The sequence below is a fragment of the Protopterus annectens genome, chromosome 6.part0 (genome assembly GCF_019279795.1).
Source record: "Protopterus annectens isolate FY-2018-M chromosome 6.part0, PAN1.0, whole genome shotgun sequence".
Lineage (NCBI taxonomy): Eukaryota > Metazoa > Chordata > Ceratodontiformes > Protopteridae > Protopterus > Protopterus annectens.
The window spans coordinates 1,407,658,450-1,407,679,992 of record NC_056737.1 but is presented as its reverse complement, the minus strand read 5'-3'; the positions used below and the strand labels follow the sequence as shown (position 1 = coordinate 1,407,679,992).

Here is a 21,543-nt window from a genome sequence, read left to right as displayed (position 1 = left end):
ATTCCCAACCAGATGCCCTCAACTACAAGCAAAAGCTGCACACACACACACACACACACACACACACACACACACACACACACACAATAAAATGAAGAATGATTTTTCCACTTCTGTTCTACCCATCTACCTACCCCCCTAAAGCTTAATGAAGAATTGTAAACCTAAACAAAGGCTTAAGAGATGCTTGTCACTGCACATCATGAATACTACTAGTAAGGTCATTTAAATCGGTTTTGCAGCCCCCATCTCTACCACAAATCAGTACTGTTATAACAAAACAAAGCCATCTTTCCTACTTCCCAAACTTAGTTAAGCTAGCAGTATGCCACAGAATCTTCCCTTCCTTGCTAGTTTTCTGGCACCATCTCGAACACAGATCACCAGTGATAGAGGCAGGTACCCTGTTCCCATGCCACTGTATATCCTACAGATGTCCACAGATGGACACTCCAAAACTAAGTCAAACTCTGGCAAAGATTGTATTTACAAAATGAAGTAAAGAAAATTTGAGTAGATAAGATTAATGGGAGCATACAATGAAGTTAAGTAAGGGCATAAACAGAACTTGTAAAATTCAAGCCTGGAGTTGGGAAATTCCTAAATGGCATGACCTGTTGCAGACAGACAAGTTTGAAGTTTCAAAAAATGCAACTCTGTGGTACAGAAGGTTCCACAAAGCAGGAAATGTAATTATCAAAAAATTTTACTAGTAAAATGTACCTATACTGAACAGCACAAACATAATGAATGCAGCTAGAGAAAATCATTTGCTTTAAGTACAATTACTGCAGTGCTGTAAGACAACACAACTGCATTTTACCCCTATTACAATACATGTGGGAGAATATAAAACTGTCTAAAATGATGTTCAGACCAATGCCTAACCATCCATGTGGAACATTATAGAAAACATTTAAAAAGTATGCGCAGCTGAAAAGAAGGCAACTTGAAACTGTCAACTTTAGGACGCAGGATGTAGTGTATATATGTAATCCATCTGCAGTGATGAAAGACTAAGTAGTACATGGCACTTCAAAGAATAAAAAGTCTGGACAAAGTAATAACACCCTTGTGTGGAAATGTGACAAAATTATCACTAACTGTCTATTATATAAGGAAGAACACAAACAGTCTGTATAAGGGCACCACAGGATAAAATGCACCTATGTCTGTATCACTGAAAGACACTTGAGATTTTTGAAGTAAAGAATTGCAACAGTGATGCCAGCATTCTCACAACTGTAATGGGTATGCTTTAACTTGTACCGTTTTTTTTCAGTTACTCATCAGGAGTGTGTGTACACTTGATAAAAATACAATGACAAATTCCAGAGGAAAGGTAAGTAAAAAAGCAAGTCATATCTAAACATGTACCATAACACTACTACTTGTTAAAGCTTAAAAAGTGTCTGCATATGCAATATTCTATTTTTCAGAGGCTTAATGTACAGTTTTCAGACAAAAACTGATGCTTTAAAAACACATGAAAACATGCAACTCTCACTCTTATGCAAATAACCTCTGTGAAACACATGAAATTATTCATCACTGGATACCAACCTGTTTGTGGGTTGACCAGAATACTGCCAGGTGGTATCCCTGTCGCTTCCAAGGGAAGCAAAAAGAAGCTAGCATTAGCAGGTGCCACTTGCCCATTTTGACCACCATCAAAGGATGAAAGAGAACTACTATTGCTGACAGTCGGATAGATGGCAGGCGCACTGTGAGCAGGCTGGTTTATAGTAGCAAGTGGAAGAGGCTGCTGGATACGAGAAAGGGAACCTGTAGATGACCCTACACTACTAGAAGACTCTGAACCTAAGAGAGGATAATGAAAAGATGTTTTTACCTACAGTTATAAAAACCATGCTTGCTTTACATGCATAAAATGACAACCTGTCATTTTCAAGCAATGGCACTCTACATGCAATTAAGTATTATTCTCCAATTTCTACATTGATAAATTCTTTGCAACAGTCTCAAGTATAAAAGCACAGAAATTAACTTAATGAAATGAACAGTACTGCTAAACTTATTATTAATTGTGATAGTGATACAGCCAAGACAAGAAGGCTGAAGCAAGCAATCAACCACAAAAATCTGCATGTGAAAAACAAGCCCCTCAAAAGCTGCAAGAAAATATGCACCACACTTTTTGGGTATTGGCACAGTAAAGACTACTGCACTTAAATGAAAGTCTACGAGCACATGCTGCTATAATACAATTTAGACCACCACCCACCAAGACACAAGGAGCAGGAAAACAATGTTATATACTTACCATAATACAGCTTTAAAAAGGTGTTCTACAACAAAGTTATATACTTACCACATTAATACATTTTTAAGAAGGTGTTCTATCTTCCATAATAGATAGAACTTATGCAATGATGATAGAATCACTCAAGCACATCAATCTTAACTGGCGTCTGGGAGCCCTTCACTTCCCATCATACATTGCTCATTTCACACACTTCAGTTCTCAAGTGAAAGTACAAACATTAGGGAAATAGAAAAGGCAGGAGGAGAGGTAAGACAAGAACTCCAAACAGAGCACATCACCAATGAGGAATGGCGGGTACATTAAAAGTAGACTGTTTTCTTGCACAACTCTTGTTATGCTAAACACATTTTTCATATCAGATAAAAGTCCACTTCTGTAACTAAATGACCACAGTCCCTAGGAAATCCTCCTGGGTGGCCACCACCATGGCCACACACCAAAGATGAAGGCAACACTGAAGAAAGACCTAGATTTGGAAATAATATTCAGCTTCTAAATGCAAAATTGTTCAGGAAAGACCAGGATGGCATAATCAAAAGTGGCATTGCAAAAAAATGCAGCAAAGGTACACAATGCTGTAGCAAAATGAGATTTTCGAGCTACAGGTAAGGGCATTCCATGTTTAATATGGTAAATACAATGCCTCTAGACAGAAAGGGTGAGCAAAGAAACCTATCAAGCTTGAACTTAAATATAAATAACTGGAACCTTGAGAGCTGACAAGTCTTGACACTCTTGGAAGTACTAATGGTCAGTAGAAAAAGGGTCATCCAGGATAAACTTTACACTCCATACAAGCAATTCGCTCAAAGGGTGAAGAGTAAGCTTTTCAAACATGACTAATATTCCAAGAGGAGACATGAACTTCAGCAGAAAAAAGTTATGTCTTACCATAATGTTTCATCTGTGTTGCAGATTTTCACTAATCCTTGACTGTGGGGACTCTGTTCCGAGCCCCGGAACCAACTCGGCCATTTACTTCAGCGTGTGCCTTCCAAACTCTTGAACTACACTCTACCCATAACTCTCCTCTCTAAATTACCTCAGATTGCCTTTGCCTAAATTAGTGGTAAACAGATAGTAAATAACAATAAAGAAAAGAGACCAGATCTGTGTCCCTATTATGAAGCCAGTCTCGGAAAAATTTGATCCACTAAGAGTCTCAGGTCAGGGAAGGATGGGGTAATGTCAAGAATTAGTGAAGATCGACAACACAGATTTAATGTTATGGCAAGACAACTTATTTCTCTGATGTTGTCAATCTTTATGTAATCCTTGAATCCCTAGCTACCTGAATCTTGGGAGGTCTTGCAGAAGAATAATCCTGAGCACCAATGAGCCGAATGATGCATGTCCCCTAGAGACCTAGTCCAGTTTGTAATAAGTGATGCAAGTATGAAGAGATGACCATGTGGCTGCTGCACAAATGTCATCTAAAAAAGCTCTGGCATTAAAAACTGCAGAAGCTGCTACAGCTCTAGTTGAATGGGCTTTCACAGGGCATGGTGGGTGAAGTCCCTTTGAATGATAGATAAAGGTGATGCAATCTCTGAGCCATTTAGCTAAGGTAACCCTGGAAACTGGGTTACTCAAGGAAAGTGAGAAAAAGGCAACAAACAGTTGGTCAGATTTTCTGATATCCTTTGTTCTGTGAAGGTAAAAATATAACTGCCTGTGAACGTCTCATAAGTGTAGACAATACTCTCCCTTACTGGAGAAATTAGGGAAAAAAGACTGGTAGGTGCAAGGTTTGAATGATATTAGATTCTGAAACTACCTTTGGCAAGAAGGAATGATTAATCCCCTGAGGTAAACCCTGTCCTTGTGAAATATTATACAGGGGGGCTTCCAGGACAAGGCTTGAATTTCCAGCACTCTTCTTACGGAAGTAATAGCTAATAAAAAAAAGTTTTTCATGTCAGAAATTTTAAGTCACAAGTAGCTGAAGGTTCATAAGGGGATAGAGTAAGAGACTGCAGGACTGAGGGTAAATCCCATGGAGCAGTGGGCTATTTAAAAGGAGGCCTTAACATCAGTGTTCCCTTCAAGAAAAGTTTGTGAGACATAAGTGAAGAATCATCAAAACTAATAAGGAAATTAGATATCGCAGCTAGATGGACAAGAATGGTAGAAGTTGGAAGAGCCAGACTGATAAAGAACACCCAGAAAATCCACTACTTTATCCACGGAAGTAGTACAATGGCCAAGGTCATTCTTAAGAGCTCAACTAACAAATTTTTCCCATTTACTCTGGTACAGTTTTCCTAGTAGAAGGTTTGTGATGGACCAAAATGATTTGTTAAACTGGTAAAATAAGGGAAGAATACCTGGCAATAAAAAGGAATCAGAGAAGCCATGCAATGAGCTTGAGACGTTGGAGAATCGGATGAACCATACCTTCTGGATGAGTTAATGGATCTGGAGCTGGGTGCAGAATCCAAGGATTCAGAAGCAGATGAGACCACATGAAGGGAAACCAAACCTGTAGAGGCCAGAACAGAGCAATGAGGATTATTGTGTTCTCTGACCTCTTAGCTTTCTTTAGAAAGTGGGATATCAGAGGAGTTAGGGGAAAGGCATACAGGAGATTGGGGAGCCAGTCGTAGAGAAACGCATCTCTGGGTGCCCCCCCGGGGGGAGGGGATTAGGGCAAAGTAACTGCTGCATCTGCTGTTCAGGGGGGAGGTGAACAGATCGCAGCAAAGTCTACCCCAGTGGCGGAATATGTTCTCCATCACCACAGGATTGAGACACCACTCATGAGGCATTAGAATAGTTCTGCTCAGTTTGTCTGCTATCACAATAAACTTCCCAGAATGTGCAATGCCATGAGAAAGTGGTTGGAAGAAATCACCCATTGCCAGACTCTGAGGGCTTCTTGACAAAGTGGGTAAGATTTGGTTCCCCCTTGTTTGTTGATGTACCAGATCACTGACATGTTGTCCATCTGAATTGTCACTGTTCCCAAGGGAAGGGGATCTTGAAATGCTTACAATGACAAAAGCACCGCCTCATCTCTAGAATACTGATGTGCAAACTGGCCTCCTGTTGGGACCAAAAGCCTTGCACAGTCTTGCCCAGAAATTGCCCTCCCCCACCCTATTGGGGAAGCATCCATGGTCACTATGGTTTGGGGCTGTGGAAGGATGAAAGGACAGCCTGAAAGAATTTCATTGGAATGGAGCCACCAAGATAGGTCTTGTTTGCAGCAATTGGTGATCAAGATGTGGTATGACATCAATTGATTCATTAACCACCATTGAGAGGCTAGAAACCGCTGTAGAACTCACATGTAATATCTGGCCAAGGGAACTAGAGTTATAGAGCCCGTCACTGAGCCCAGCACCTGAAGGATGAGTCTGGCTGCAGCACTTTTGTTTTTAACTATGTGGTTTACTTGTGATCTGACCTTTTGAAGCCTGTTTACTGGAAGTGAAGCAATTCCTGAAACAGTGTTTATTAAGGCTCCGATAAATTCCAATTGAGTAGGTTGCAGATTTGACTTTTTCTACTTTACTGAAATGTCCAATGAAGTGCAAAGATGCAGGATATAATCCCTTGCCTGTTCTAGATGACACCTGGTGGTAGCGGTAAGGAGCCAGTCGACAAGATAAGGAAAAAACTCAAAAATCCCTGCAGTCTGAGATGAGCTGCTACCACTGCCATGCATTTGGTAAACACCCTGGGGGCTGTGGTAAGACCAAATGGCAGTGCTCTGAACTGGAAATGATTGGCTCCCAGCCAAAAGTGCAGGAATCTCCTGGAGCATCTGCCAATTTTTATATGGTAATACAACATACTGAAGATCTACAGATCACAAACAATTTTCTGTTTCCAAGAATGGAAGTATTGACTGTACTGACACCATCCGGAATTTGGTTTGTTGAACTGCCTTGTAGAACTGGCTGAGATCCAAAATGGGTCTCCAGCCGCCTGTCTTTTTTGGGACAAAAAGAATCTTGAGTAAAACTCGGATCCTCTTTGGACTGATGGGACTTTTTGGATGACTTTTTACGAGCAGTTTTTGAATGTCTATAACTGTTGCTTCCCTGTGACTGGGTGGAATGTCCGGGAGACTTTTTGGATTTGAGGAAAGGGGAATAATGTAACCTCTGGAAATGACTCCCTGCACCCATTTGTCTGATGTTATCTGTGGCCAGGCAGATTGGTGCAGGGACAAATGTCCCCTGACTGCCTCACGAGGAAAGCAATCGGGCCTCCATTCAGGAGTGCTGGTAGGAGTTACCAGAGAAAGGATCTCTGGACCCCTGGTCCTGCAGGCCACCTCTGCCTCAAGGACAGCGTCTTCCATTGTTACTTCCTCCTCTATCACGGGAAAAGTCCTTGCCAAACGAGTCCTGGAAAGGTCCTTGGGACGTTTTGAACTATAGTCCCCACTTCGCTGGTTCTTGGAGTAGGGTCACTGAGGAGTGGAGAAGCGTACACCCACAGCATAAAGTGTCTTACCAAATTTCTCACATCCGGCCCGTGTGTCTGATACTTTGGGTCCAAAAAGGGATGTTTCATCAAACGAAGCATCGACGAATGAAGATTTAAATGGCTCCACAAAGTCACATAGGCGCATCCAGGCATGTCTCCTAATGGCTATGCCTGAACCAGCTGCTCTTGTTGTCCCTTCGGCTGCGTCGGCAATTAGCCTCATACACAAATTAGAAATTGCTTCAAAGGTGGCGAGCTGAGACACAACTCTGTCTTGTGCCTCTTCAGCTACTGCTCCTGTGAGAGTATCTGACAGCTCTTTGAGATCAGATGTAGCCTATTAAAGTGCTCCATGTAGTTCAAAGACCTGAGATGAAGGTTGAAGCGTAAACACACTTCCCGAACTGACACCTTGTTAGGAGAATGGATAGTAGGACTTTACTCTGCAAGTTCCTTCTTTGTGGCTGCTATCACCATGGTGTATACGGGGACACCCTTAGCCCAATGTTGCTCAGATCCCATTAGGCCTCTTGGGGACTGGCTCGATGGGAGTCAAGAATCTTCCAGGCCTGCTTCGTGATGAATTTAAGCTCGTCAGCAGTCGGGGAGATCCAAGAGGTACAGGGTTGGGCACGAAAAGCCTCCAGGTATACAGACTCCTCCAAGGAAGGGTAGAGGGAAGATCAGTCACCCCTTTGTTTCAGGATTTCCAGGATACCCCTGAAGGAATCATTATCAGGGGTGACCTGGGGAAACCTTCCCCCTCATCAAAATCAGTATCCTCAGTGAAGGACTCTTCTGGAGAGTCTGACTGCTTCCTCTTACACTTTTTCTTCACAGGTGCCTCCTCGGGGGGATGTTCCGGGGAAGTATCCAAACAGAAAACCACCAAAGTGGGTCTTTCCTGAGGCTTTTGTGCCCTCTCTCCCAGGGATGAGGCTGATGGCAGCTCTGGTCGAGGGGATGTGGAAGTTTGGCCCTACAGGGATGGCAAGGACTGGGAGTCCACAATGGACAAGGCCTTCTCCATGATCCAGAAGGTCCCCCCCCCCCTCCGGTAGAGGGATGGGAACCTGGAACCAAAATAGACTCCTTCAGAACTGTGGTCTCACCTCGCACCAAGGAGGCGGCCTCCGAAGCAGAAGCCTGGGTCGAGCCAATGAAAGCCGAAGGACAGAGGGGCATGAAAGGTTCCAAAAAAGGGGAAGTCGAACCATGTCCCTCAGAACCAGCAATGAAGTCTCGACCTCCGAAGACCTCCGGTTCTGAAAAAATGGAGGAGCTCAAGGCAATTCTCGGTTACGGAGAAGAAGCTCTTACTGGAACTGAGACAGTCAGAGACAGGTAGGTCGGTGCCAGGGGCTCCAAAGCCAAAGACTCAGCTGGAGTTGGAGGAGGAAGATGAGAAGGTGTTAAGGAAGGACAGATCCTGGTGCTGAGTTGGCTGGGAGCCGAAGGAGGAGGTAATCCCTTCACCATCAAAAGTTGGTCCCACCAGCCTCATGAGGTCTGATCCTGAGAGGTTCTTAGTGGATCGAACGGATGCCACCAAAGGAGACCTAGGTGGTCTCGGTTCCACGAATGGGCTAGGTGGTCAGTCCATAAATGGATCGACAAAAGGAGAATACCTTGTCCTTGGTATTGATGTCAAAGTAGTCTGCATCAGTACCCACAAAACTTCTGGTACCAAGGCTGTAGTTGTCTTATCTGGAGCAGTGGTAGGAGTTGAGTCAGTCTTTCCTATCGGTGCCGAAGAAAATGCTGACACCGTAGGCTGTTTTCGTTAACTTTTCAGAGGGCTACGAAAAACTGCTCGGTACTGAATGGGAGAGTTTCTTTGGTTTGGAAGAGGAAGATGACAAACTGGCTTCGGTCTTCAGACCAAATATGGCCTTTTCAAAGTCCTCTTTCAACAAACCTTTCAAAATTAGCTCGTTTCTCCACTCAGTTAAAGTCCTGGTGGAAAAACCATGACAGATGGAGCAATCCTCCTGCAGGTGGACAGTGCCTAGACAATACACACACCAGACATGCCCATCTGAACTGGGCATCTTCCTTCCATCTTCTGGCACCTCTTGAAGTCAGCGTTGCCCTTAAAAGACTTCTCAGTCATGTTAGGTTCATCAGCCATGCCGGAAAAAGAAGGCCTACCTCTGATAAAAGGCAGACGCACAAACGTGCACACACTTGCAAAAGGGGACGGGAGAGAAATATATATATATATATATATATATATATATATGGTTTACTATTGAAATGCTGTGCAATTGTACGGCTATGAAGTATTCGAACAACAGATGTTCGAATACTTCATATTTCGGCAGGTTACGTGAACGAATGGTATAATTGCGAATGGACTGTGCATTCGCAAATATAATGTTCGCTCATGTAAAAGGATCGCGGTACAGTGCGGTTAGGGAAATACATCCCTTTCCTCACTGTAATGCGATCTCGGAGTTTGAATAATAAGTTGGGGGGGTGTGGGTGGCGCAGCCCCCCTGCATACATGGGAAGTTAGGTGTAGGGATTAGGGAGTTGAGGTAAGGGTGGCATTGTTGTTAATGCTGTAAAATGTCGTTGTCGACATTTACGGCATTAACAGCTGTTTTTCGATAATATGGCCGTTCGGGTAGTTATAGATTCGGTTAAAGACTTCGGTATTTAGTACTGTTTTTATTGTGAATTTCGAGATATTGATAGTAAACCTGTATATCTATATATATATATATATATACATATATATATATATATATATATATATATATATATATATATATATATATACATATATATATATATATATATATATATATATATATATATATACATATATATATATATATATATATATATATATATATACATATATATATATATATATATATATATATATATATATATATATATATATATATATATATATATCCCCAGCCAGAAAATACCTAAACAGGTAAAGACAGTACTAGCAATGATAAGTAAGACACGTCTACCCAAAGGTACAGATAAAGGAGAAAAAGATCACTCACGTGCACAGAAAAAATGAGAGAAGCAGGTAGAAAGATTAAAAGTAATAAGGAAGAGAAATATAGATCTATAAGAAGGGGAAATTAGGGAATTCAAAGAAAATACTTACTGTAAGTAACTGCCAAAGCTCAAGAGAGGCTGGACGCATCTGACACACGAAGAGACAAATGAGATCTAGGGTAATTTAGAGAGGAGCATTACAGGTAGAGTCTAGCTTGAGAGTTTGGAATGTACGAGCTGAAGTAAACAACCGAGTCGGTTCCGAGGCTCAGAACCGAGCACCTACAGTCAGGAATTATGTGAAGACTGACATCATCAGATCCCAAGATAAAAACGCACCATAAGAAGGCTTTACATACCTAAAAACAGAGCAAGACAGCAGTTTAACCTTAATTGAAATTTATTTATGACTAATTTAACCATAATGGAAGAAGAAATAAGACTACAGTCTAAAAACTTTGCTCAAATAGGACAGTACCAAAGGAAAAGGAACAGAGAAGGATATATATGAATTTGATGAATTCACAAACCTAGAAACTGGTTCACTTGTTCTGCCACTTGAACTGAAGGACAGAGATAGGAAGAAATGAAAGTAGCTGCCTTTTTGGGAAAGGCAAGGTTACTGGCCATTAAAAAACATGGAGAAGGAGAAGCCACTTTATCAGATTGAAGAAGTGGGAATCTGGTTGAGATACATACATACATACAAATAATACAAATATTTCAAGCACTGGCATTAATGCTCTTCTAGCTTGCCAATATACCAAAACACTTGTTCCCATGACAAGTGTTCAGGCTGTTCTTAAAAATATCTACACTAGTACTTGCTTTAATGTAATTTAGTAGTCTTCTCCATGCATCAGCTACTCTGTTAGAGAACCAATTAGTACACTTCTTATTCCTACAGCATCTTTACATAGGTTGTTTGATGATTCCCTAGTACTTTTTGATAACCCCAAACATTCTCAGAGGTAGCTGTCCCTAAATACCCTATACACCGGATAAAATCTCATCTTGGATATCTGGTAAAAGACACTAAACAAATTCAGATATTTTAGTCTTTCATAATAACTTAGATTTTCACATCCATGGATGCCCTTGGTATATTTCCCTGCACTCTTTCCAGTTTACTCATGCTTGTCTTCTTATAGGGTTTCCATATTGTTATTCCATACTCAGGTTTGGGTCTAATGTGACTAACAAACAATGGCTTCATTATTTTTAATTTCCTAGACTTTATAAATCTTTTTATACAGCCTATAGTTCTATAAGTATCATTATCCAATTGATTGATATGATTAGAAAAATTCAGAGCTGAATCTACTCATATACCCAGGTCCTTAAATAAGTTGACAGTTTCAATCACTGTGTGCTGTATTAAATATTCACCTTTCAGTTTTTGTCTCCCAAATCTCACATGCTTAGTTTCTGATGTATTTATCAGTATATTACTCTCTTGTGCCCAAATAGTCAATTTAGTCAAGTTATTTTGCAGACATGCTTTATCTGTAACACTTGTAATCAGTTTACCCAGTATCAGGTTGTCTGTGTATACACTGTAGAACACCTCAGATAAAAAAGTTAGGTCTGAAAGATGCAATCTAAACAAGTAAGGGCCTAGGACAGAGCCCTGTGGGACACCCTGACTGTAACCAAGGATTTCACCTGCCCAGTTGCTGTATGACACTTGCCATGTCCTATTTGTAAAGCCATGCAGCTACCATCTTATCAAGAGTACATCAATACCTAGTTGTACTAATTTACTGATCAGTGTTTTGTGTATGACCCTGTCAAATGCTTAAGTTAAGTCTATATAAATTACATCACAGCACAATTTTTCACTCATAGCTGTTATTATATTGCTATAGAACATCATGTTACAGGTGGTAATAGATCTATTTTCAACATATGCATGCTGATGTATGGTTTCAAGTCCCAACCTATCCAGTTCTGACAATAACTTATCCAATATTGCATTATCCATTAATTTTCCACAACATGAAAGTAGACTTAAGGGTCTATATGATTCTGGGTTTGTCCTACTCCCCTTTCCCTTAAAAACAGATTTAATAAGCACGTCTCCAATCTTGAGAAATCTCCCCATACTTATATGACCTAGTGAATAACAGATATAATAGTAGTGTAAGCTCTTGCTGAAGTGTTCTCAGGTCATTGTTACTAATTCAGTCTCCTCCTGTGCTTTGTTTGGATCCAGTTTGCACAGTTCTTTTTCGATATAATCTAATTTGATTCCAGTATCTGGGGATACCTGGATGTCACTAGGATAACTTATCATTCCTTTTGTGGAGCCAAACTGCTTTGCATAATATTTAGTAAATATATCTATAATCTGCTGTGTCTGAGAATAAATTTTAGAATCTGCACACAGTTTATCAATTTGTGTCTTTACTCTTTCCACATCTTATGCATCTATAAAAAGGTTTCCTATTATGCTCAATATCTTTACATAAATTTTCTTGCTCTTGTCTCACACTATGCTTAATCAGTTTGTCCAGCTTGTTTATTTCAGTTTTCAAAGTTGTAGTTCACTCTTTCTTCCATTTCTTATATTTTTTGCATCTCACCTTAATCAGTTACCTTGTTCTAATGGAAGTATATCCCCCTGATGCTGGATACCTAGTTCCTGTTGTTAAACATTTTTTTTTTATTTTTTGCACTCAATTTCTCTTTCAAAACTTTCCACATTTCATCTGCAGTTTTCCCACTGAACACTTCACTCCAGTTAGTTTTACAAAGTGACTGTTTTTGCCTCCATATAATCTGTAATTAACTTTATGTGCATTGGTTTAGATTTCAGTTTGGCAGAATTATCTAGCAACAAATTTCACCTTAACTCCATGAAAGTTGCACATCAATGGTGAGATTTGTCAAATAGTGTGAGATAGTCTTGTAATGTCATGAAGTGGCTCCTCCCGCAGGAAGCGAGTAGACAAAAGGAACCAAGACAGTCTGGGCCAATAAAGGTGATAAGGAAGTAGAGCTGAGCTGTGTGTTGAACTTGCCGTAACAATAGATGTTTGAATGATAACTGCTGCAGTAGCCTTAGCTACATGGTGTTACATCCTGCCAAGGATATAATTGCCAATCAGCTTCCAGAGCTTCATGGAAGCTTTCACAAGGCCAAACTGTCAAACAAGTTACAAAGTAAAAGTGAGATTTGTAAGTGAAGCTATAGCAAAGGTATATCTGTGAAAGGTATTTTTTTACGTTTGATAACTGTTTTCAGCAAATTACAGGTGTAGCAATAAGTGCGATCTTAAGCTCCAAATTTCACCCAACTAGTTATAATTTTTTTAGAAAAAAAAGCATCAAAGATAGTCACTATAACAGGCACATTGACTTTTATGATCATTTTAATGATAATATATTTAATTTGATTTAGAAGAATGTATGTCATATTTGACTTCTACCACTAGTTTTGTTAAGATTTAAAAACGTATATGGTACTTAACTTTTTTTTTTTTACATACATTAGTATATTAAGGGAGAAAGACAAACTTCAAATGATAGTTAGTTTATAAGAAAGAGGGAAGCAATTCACTATATTATGATAGTATGCACACACTTTAATTGAATAACAATTTAATCAAAAGCAAGAAATTTAAGAGTTGATAATTTGACTACAATCAAAGATAAGTTGAAAATTATAGAAGAGTAAAATATTTAAAGACAGATGTTATCTGGCAATTTTAATAAAGAAGGTTAGGGAAGTAAATTAATTTAGACAAGATAGTGGTTTTAATAAGACCAAAGTTTTATGTACAGTATGGCACTGATTTATTCAGTGGACAGTAGTCAAATCAGGATTATTGAAGCCACTGGAATTTTTTTTCACACTAATCAAGATGTTTTAAGTATAGTGGATTCACAGTCAAATCTTACTTATAAAAGAGCTACTAATTTGAAACAAATTTCAAAAAGACAAATTGAAAGAATTTTGGATACTAAAAGTAAGATGGGGCACTTAACAGTAACAGTGGTAAGGTTTGTAATTTTATTTATGAAAATAAGCGTTTTGTTTCAATGCAAGAAAAAGTACATAACTTCAGGAAATTTTATTTGAGCGTCAATATATTTAGTGTATATAAAGCTCTGTGTGATGAATGCAGTTTGTTTTATGTAGGTAAAACAAAAAGGAAGCAATGTAAAACGATTTCAGAACATCTGTATTCTATAAAAAAAATCCTGTTTTAATTCTTTATACTGACTTTCACAACAAAGCACTCACATAAATTTACTGTTTCAGATCACATAAAAAGTAATGTCAGGGGAGAGGCAAATATAGGATGATTTAAGTTTTTGTGAACTTAAATGTCAATTATTATTGAATGCTTGTCATGGCAAAGGTTTGCCTGGAGTGGTTAATTTTAAAGTTACACTAAAGTAGATTCAGAAACATTTAGTTATGTCATATGATGATCATGTGACTAAAGTTAGGTATATAAAGGGCAAGAAACAGTTAATTAGAAGTCTGAAGACATCTGAGTAACTAATTACATAAAAACAAAGGCACTTCTTGTTTATTGTTTTAACAGTTTACATAATTATAATAAATTGGAATTCAGCAAGTCCATTTCTTGATTTCTGTTTCACGGTCAACTTTTTTTTTTGATTGTTTATTTGATCAGGAGGAACTTTTTCACCGAACCATTTTATATATGTAGTCACTCTGGAGTAAAAAAAATATTTCTGCAGACTTTTATACCAAAATATCTGAAATTTCCTAGACTTAGTTACTTCTCTTGGTATTAGGCAAATTTCTGACCATTCACCTATGGAGATTTGCAGCCCTAGTTTATCTTCTCAATCCTGCGTCCACTTTTGTTGTTTGTCTTTTCTGCTTGCAAGTCCCAAATATAGCTTGCTCATCAGTTTACTGTTGTGAAAATATTCAGTTCTAGACAGAGTTAATATTCTGATCACTTCTGGCACTGAGCTGCCTCTTTGTAGTATAACTTCCTTGCTTTTATTAATGTGGCTAAAGCTAAGCAAGTCAGGCAATCACTCTGAAATGAAGGGACTGCTTCACTTGATTCCAACTTAAGGGTTTATTGCTCTGCTTCATTTGCCCTCAAAACGCTAGTTTCCCATTCCTTTTGATCATATCCCTCAGAAGGGGATACCAGCTTTTTGTGTTTTATTACTATTTCTTTAGGTAATATAACTCCTCCTTCCACCCAGCCTTTCCTTAGAAATGTAATACGAGGTCCTCCTGATTCCACAGAAAAATGAGACCAGAGATTTAATAGTTCTACATCTATGCCTATCTGTGAAAGTGTCAGTTCCTTCCGCTAAGCCTTAACAGTTCCCATTTTGGAGCTGACAAATCAGTCTTAACTGAGTAGCTGTAAATACCCACTTAGATCAGGCACTGCCAGCCTTACTCAATTACCAAGTAGAATAATTTTTCACCATTTAACCTTGGCTTTATATTCTCACAGGAATTTCTTTGAGTCTTCAAGATGGATCAAATATACTCCGCTGGGCCATGAAAAAAATGACTCCCAGTAAATTATTAGTGGGACTACAGCTATTTTAATGCTCTTCTTTATTTCTCTAAATCTAATGCGAGTAATCTCCATTTTTCCAAGTAATTCAAAAGCTCTATTTTAGCCTAAGTTTCCCTCAGTGCCAAGTCTGCCTTCCTAGACATTCAAACTTTGAAATATTTTACTCTGCAGTGTCCCCATAGATGCATGAATTTTTGTCCCAAGTCAAAAGACATGGTGAAATTTGTTCGGACAGCCACTGCTTTGCTCTCATTCATCTTGTACCATGATATATTTGCAAAGAATTGCAAAATACTAAAACTATCTAAAACCTGGCCTGGATTAATCAAGAACAAAATTATGTCTGCAAAGAGGACTAGTATTCCTTTCCTGTCACTCCATGAAAAATCCTGATCATCACTCTAAATGATCTTCTCAGCTAAGGGCTCCAAATAAGAAGGCAAACAGTAGGGAAAGATGGCATCCCTGCCTCACACCTCTCTCAATCCTGAATGACCTTGAAAACCCACCACTTAATTCTGGCTGTATTTCGGCACCTTGATACAAAAGTTTAATCACCTCAATAAATCTGGGGAATCCAAACTGCACTAAAACAAGCCATTAACAATCCCTATGAACCCCTTCTGAATTAAATATGGTCTTCGATCTACATTTATGAGTCTAGGCATCACTATCGTCAATCACCAAAAGACAAATATTTTCTAGTTATGATTATGGACCGATATTGTCCTTTATAAAGTCATCCTCATGGGGTTCTAATGACCATCAGGACAGCCTTTTTTTCATGACACCAGTATTAGTTTATCCCAGAAAACTTTGTAAAATTAAATCTCCCAGATGTCTAGAAAAATATTCCCTCCTCTTTCCATAGCTATAACTGGAAAACCATTAAACCCTGGAGCTTTAACAGTTTCTCGTTTGGCCAACTTAGCTGGTATTGCCTCGGTTGTAAGAGGTTTAAAAAAAAAAAAAAAAAACGGACATTCAGCTTCCTCTCCAAAAAGTCTTGGCACCTTCAGGTCTGCTACAAATTCCATCATTCTTTCTCTCAAGTCTTACTGTTTCCTGTTTACTTTATAGCTTCCAGCAGAAGACGCACAACATGGCTTGTAATTGATTGGTGTCCCTGTGTATTATCATGTCTTTCTTATTATTCCTCTCGCTAACTTTTCACTTCTCAGCTTGGGTTCCTATTAAATGATCAAAGATGCATTCTTTCGAATGTGTTTTGATCGAACATGAAAGCAGGAAAAGGCAAAATAGCAAAACGGCATATAAGTGAATTCTTTCCCCGGGAAAAAAATTGCTTGGCTGCTTCCATTACTTTGCCGTTTTCGTGACTGTAGTGTGATCTCAGAGTAGGTATATTTAAGTAGGGGGAGGTGTGGGAGGAACAGCCCTCCACTTTATGTAATGTTTTCAAAATTTTTTTTGTGTTTTGTGGAACAGCAACTTTTTTCCCTTCTTCGAGACTGTAAGCTTTCTCTTACATGGGTTTGATAAATCATCATTCGCTTTTTTAAGCGTTCGATGATTTAACATAGACCCTCTCAGCTTGCATGGTAAAATCTTCTGCTTCTTTAGGGCATTCTTAAAACAAAAAACAACAACGAAAAAAAAATCATACACTTCCACCAGACTCTCAAGGTCAAATTGAAGAGCAGAAAAAAAACTGCCTTGACCTGCACTCCTCACACTCACTGCTAATTATATATAGTAACTCGGAGACTGCACCACAAGCAGGGAAAGGAGCCAATTTCCCAATCCCTGTTGTACCACAATCACACACTGCTGGCTTCCCTTTTATGCCTACATGTCAACAATTAAGATTTGACCTTTCCACTCTTGAAATGTACAGTGAATATAAAACGTGTACACACCCCTGTTAAAATGCCAGGTTTTTGTGATATAAAAATGAGGCCACAATAAATCATTTCAAAACTTTTCCCACCTTTAATGTGATCTACAACCTGTAAAACTCAATTGAAAAACTAACAAATCTGTTAGGGGAATAAATATAAAAAATAAAAAACGTACAATAATCTGGTTGCATAAGTGTGCACATCCTTAAACTAATACTTTGTTGAAGCACCTTTTGATTTAATTACAGCATTCAGTCTTCTTGGGTACACACCTGCCATCAATTAGACAGACTCTGAATAACCCCAAATAAAGTTCAGCTGTCCTAGTAGGACTTTGCTGTAACAGGCAACTGAGTAAATGTCAGGAAAGCCATGGTTCGCAGAGAGCTTAGAAAGCATCAAAGGGATCTCATTCTTGAAATATATCACAAAATGACAGGCTATATCACAAAAACCTAGCATTTTAACAGAGGTGTGTACACTTTTTATATCCACTGTATATCACTCGAGCAATTATCATGAACCCATTTTTGCTAGCTACTTATTCAGTTTCTCTTCAATATAATTAGAAGTTATGTACCTACCATAACGTTCCATGTTAGTTGTCTTCTCTCGCCTTCTTTCTTGCTGGATGGGTTCGGAGCCGATCCTCGGCTCCGACTCGGCACTTGCTAAGCTCGAGAGCTAATTTTACCAGCTCGAGGCAACCCTATATCCCATGATGCAAGGCGGAGATTACCCAGATCTCGTTTGGTAGCTAAATAAGTAGCAATATTTTCTTCCAACTTAAGAGGAGGAAGAAATAACAATACTAAATAACATCATAACCCTCTGGAAGGGATCAACGTAATCTAGTGACACTAGGAGTTGAACAGCTAGAAAAAAGGTAATAACCTCTTAATAGAAGATGTATAATCTTTCCGGTCTGACCAGGCTAGGGGGATGGAGGGCGAGACGCAAGAAAGAAGGCGAGAGAAGACAACTAACATGGAACGTTATGGTAGGTACATAACTTCTAAATGTTAAGTTGTCAATCTCGCCTTCATTCTTGCTGGATGGGACCGCGTCCCTAGCACCTCTATCCTGGGTGGCTCAATGGAAAAGACTCTTGAGAACGGTGGAACCAAAATTTGATCTGTCTCTGGAAACCAAATCTAATTTGTAATGTGAAACAAAGGTATGAGGAGAGGCCCATGTGGCTGCTGCACAAATAATGTCTATTGGAAGTCTAGCTTGAAAAGCTGTAGATGTAGCTAGAGCTCTGGTAGAATGGGCTTTTGGGTTAGAAACCAACTCTTTGCCTCTGAGCTGATAAATGTAAGTGATCACAGAAGACAGCCACCTAGATAAAGTTACCTTAAAAACTGGAAGGCCTTTCCTGTTCTCTGCATAGGATAGAAATAGTTGATCAGATTTCCTAAAAATTTTTGTCTTGTCCAGATAATATCTGAGCTGGCGGTGAACATCGAGATAATGTAACTTTTGTTCAGCTCTATCAGAATAATTCGGGAAAAATACCGGAAGATCAATGGATTGATTTAGGTTAGTCTGTGATGCCACCTTTGGTAAGAAAGATGGATTAGTCCTTAGAGATACCATGTCTTTGTGGAATATTAGATAGGGAGGGCGAATACAGAGAGCATGAAGCTCAGATACTCTCCTGGCAGATGTAATGGCAACTAGAAAAAGTGTCTTCCAAGAAAGCAATTTCAAAGAACAGGCAGCTGCAGGTTCGAACGGGGGAAGAATCAAGGATGTTAAAATTAAATTTAGATCCCACTGTGGTGGGGGGTCTCTAATCGGAGGTTTCAATAAAAAGATACCTCGAAGGAATGCCTTGCAAAGTTTATGTGACAATGTTGTGGTCCAAAAAGCCTATATGAAAATTTGAAATGGCTGCCAGTTGAACTTTCACTGTGGAAGAAGAGGATCCTGAATTAAAAATGTCAGCTAGGAAGTCCAATACCGAATGAATTGGAGCAGTATAGGGGTCTATGTTCCTAGCTTTTGCCCAGAAAGAGAAACGTCGCCATTTACTAGTGTAGATCTTTCTGGTAGAAGATTTTAGGGAAGCTACTATGATATCCCGTACAGGATTAGAAATCATAGGAAGCCTGGCTAAGGATGGAAGTGGAGCAACCAAGCAGTGAGGTTGAGAAAAGGAATGGATTGGTGCAGTTGACCCGACTGGTGGGTCAGAAGATCTGGAACCGGGTCCAGATGCCATGGCTGTACCAATAGGTAATGATGTAGGAACGGAAACCATATCTGTCGAGGCCAATAAAGGGCAATGAGAATCAACTTGGCTCGCAAGGCGGTTGCTTTCTGAATTAGCTGAGGTATCAGCGGAAAAGGAGGAAAGGCATAAAGAAGTCCCCGGGGCCAATCTTGGGTTAGAGCATCTCTGGGGGGATGGCCTGGAAGGGGGAAGAGAGAGAAGAAGTCTGGGCATTTGCTGTTTTGAGGTGTAGCGAAAAAGTCGCAGCAAGGAAGGCCCCACTTCTGAAAAATCTCTTCTGTCACTGACTGTTTGAGAGACCACTCGTGAGGCATGAGAATAGCTCTGCTCAATCTGTCCACTATGATGTTGGATTTCCCGGGGATGTGCGTTGCTATCAGAAACCGGTGAGAGGAGATTGCCCATTGCCAAAGTCTGAGAGCCTCTCGACACAGTGGATAGGACTTGGTTCCGCCCTGTTTGTTTATATACCACACTATGGTATATACCGTTTGGACTGCAATAGTTCCCAGGGGAAAAGAGTCGTTGAGGGCTTGCAATGTTAAAAGCACTGCTCTCATCTCCAAAGGTTGCCAAGTGCCTTGGACCATTCTGCCCTGATAATGCCCCCCCCCACCCGATCAGGGAGGCGTCCGATGTAACCGTGGCAACCGGGGCAAGAGGAACAAATGGTCTGCCTTGATGGATTTGAGGGGACGATGTCCACCAAGTCAGATGTCTTTTGCAAGTTGGAGTTACTATGATCTCGTGGTGCATGGGAAGCTGTTGAAAAGACCATTGGGTGAATAGCATCCATTGTAGAAGCCGCATGTAAAAGCAGGCGAGGGGAAGAAGTGTTATGGCGGCCGCCATAAGACCCAGTACTTTCAGAGCAAATCTGGCCTGAATTTTGTTGCTGAAGAGAATCACTTGGACGTGTCTTTGAATGTCCAAGATCCTTTGTTCTGTTAACCTTGCTGAAAGTTGTACGGTGTCCAATCTTGCGCCTATAAAAGTAATAGATTGACAAGGCGACAAAGCAGATTTTTCGAAATTTATAGAAATTCCTAGCCCTCTGCAAGTGTGAATGGTGTAATTTCTGGCTTGGAGAAGCTGATGCCTGGTGGTGGCAGTGAGGAGCCAGTCGTCTAGATATGGAAACACCTGGAATCCTTGACGTCTCAGGTGAGCCGTAACCACTGCCATGCATTTGGTGAACACTCTAGGGGCTGTAGTGAGTCCAAAGAGCAGGGCTCTGAATTGGAAGTGACTGGTCCCTAGCCGAAAGCGGAGAAATCTTCTGGAGCGTCTGTGAATTTTTATGTGATAGTACGCATCCTGAAGATCTATCGAGCACATCCAATTGTCCTTGCCCAGAAAGGGCAGAATGGACTGAAGCGTGACCATCCGGAATCTTGATTTCTTTACAAACTTGTTGAGTTTGCTCAGATCTAATATTGGTCTCCAGTCCCCTGTCTTTTTTGGAACTAAAAAGAACCTTGAGTAGATTCTGGATCCTATTTGGTCCACTGGGACTGGCTGGATGGCTCTTTTTACTAGCAGTTTTGATATTTCTAGTACTGCTAGTTCCCTTAGACCGGGTGGAACGTCTGGAAGGGTTCCCTTTTGTTGAATTGGGGTTTGAATAAAGGGAATTTTGTAACCCCCAGATATAATTGACTGTACCCATTTGTCTTGAGAAAGGGAAAGCCAGGCTATTGGGTACAGTGATAATTTTCCCCTGACTGCCTCCGAAGGCGGACAATCGGGCAACATCTCAGGGATGCTGGAAGGGTTTTGTCAGAAAGAGGCTCTCTGCTACCCTGATTCTGTGGACCACCTCTGCCCCTAGGGCGGCGTCTATTATTGTTACCCCCTCTGCCTCTGGGGGTAAACTGACTTTGTGCGTCAGGCGTGACTCCTTGAGATTTGCGGAACCACATTTTCCCTCCCTTCTGTCCTTTGGGGTAAGGTCTAGAAGGGGTGGAGAAACGGACTCCTACGGCAGAAAGAGTCTTGCCATCTTGTTCGCATCTAGTCAAAGTGTCTTTCACTTGAGGACCGAACAAGGTCGAGCCATCAAAGGGGGAGTTTGTGAAAGACGCCTTGAAGGGGTCTGCAAAATTACAAAGCCGCATCCAGGACTGACGCCTTAAAGCCACTCCTGTGCCTGCGGCCCTA

The 21,543-nt window shown here is 40.2% G+C and overlaps 1 protein-coding gene across 11 annotated transcripts in view; it reads right to left on the bottom strand.

Annotated features, from left to right (window-relative positions):
- The window catches only part of R3HDM1 (R3H domain containing 1), a 2,579,330-nt gene that overhangs the window by 1,547,421 nt on the left and 1,010,366 nt on the right, over positions 1 to 21,543 (bottom strand). For 9 of the 11 annotated variants that reach the window (XM_044074947.1, XM_044074954.1, XM_044074952.1 and 6 more), the window contains one exon: positions 1,564 to 1,821. The exons of the other annotated variants lie outside the window; for them this stretch is intronic. In XM_044074947.1, coding sequence (XP_043930882.1) covers positions 1,564 to 1,821 — 258 coding nt within the window. The remainder of the gene's footprint in view (positions 1 to 1,563; positions 1,822 to 21,543) is intronic. 11 annotated transcript variants of the gene reach the window in all.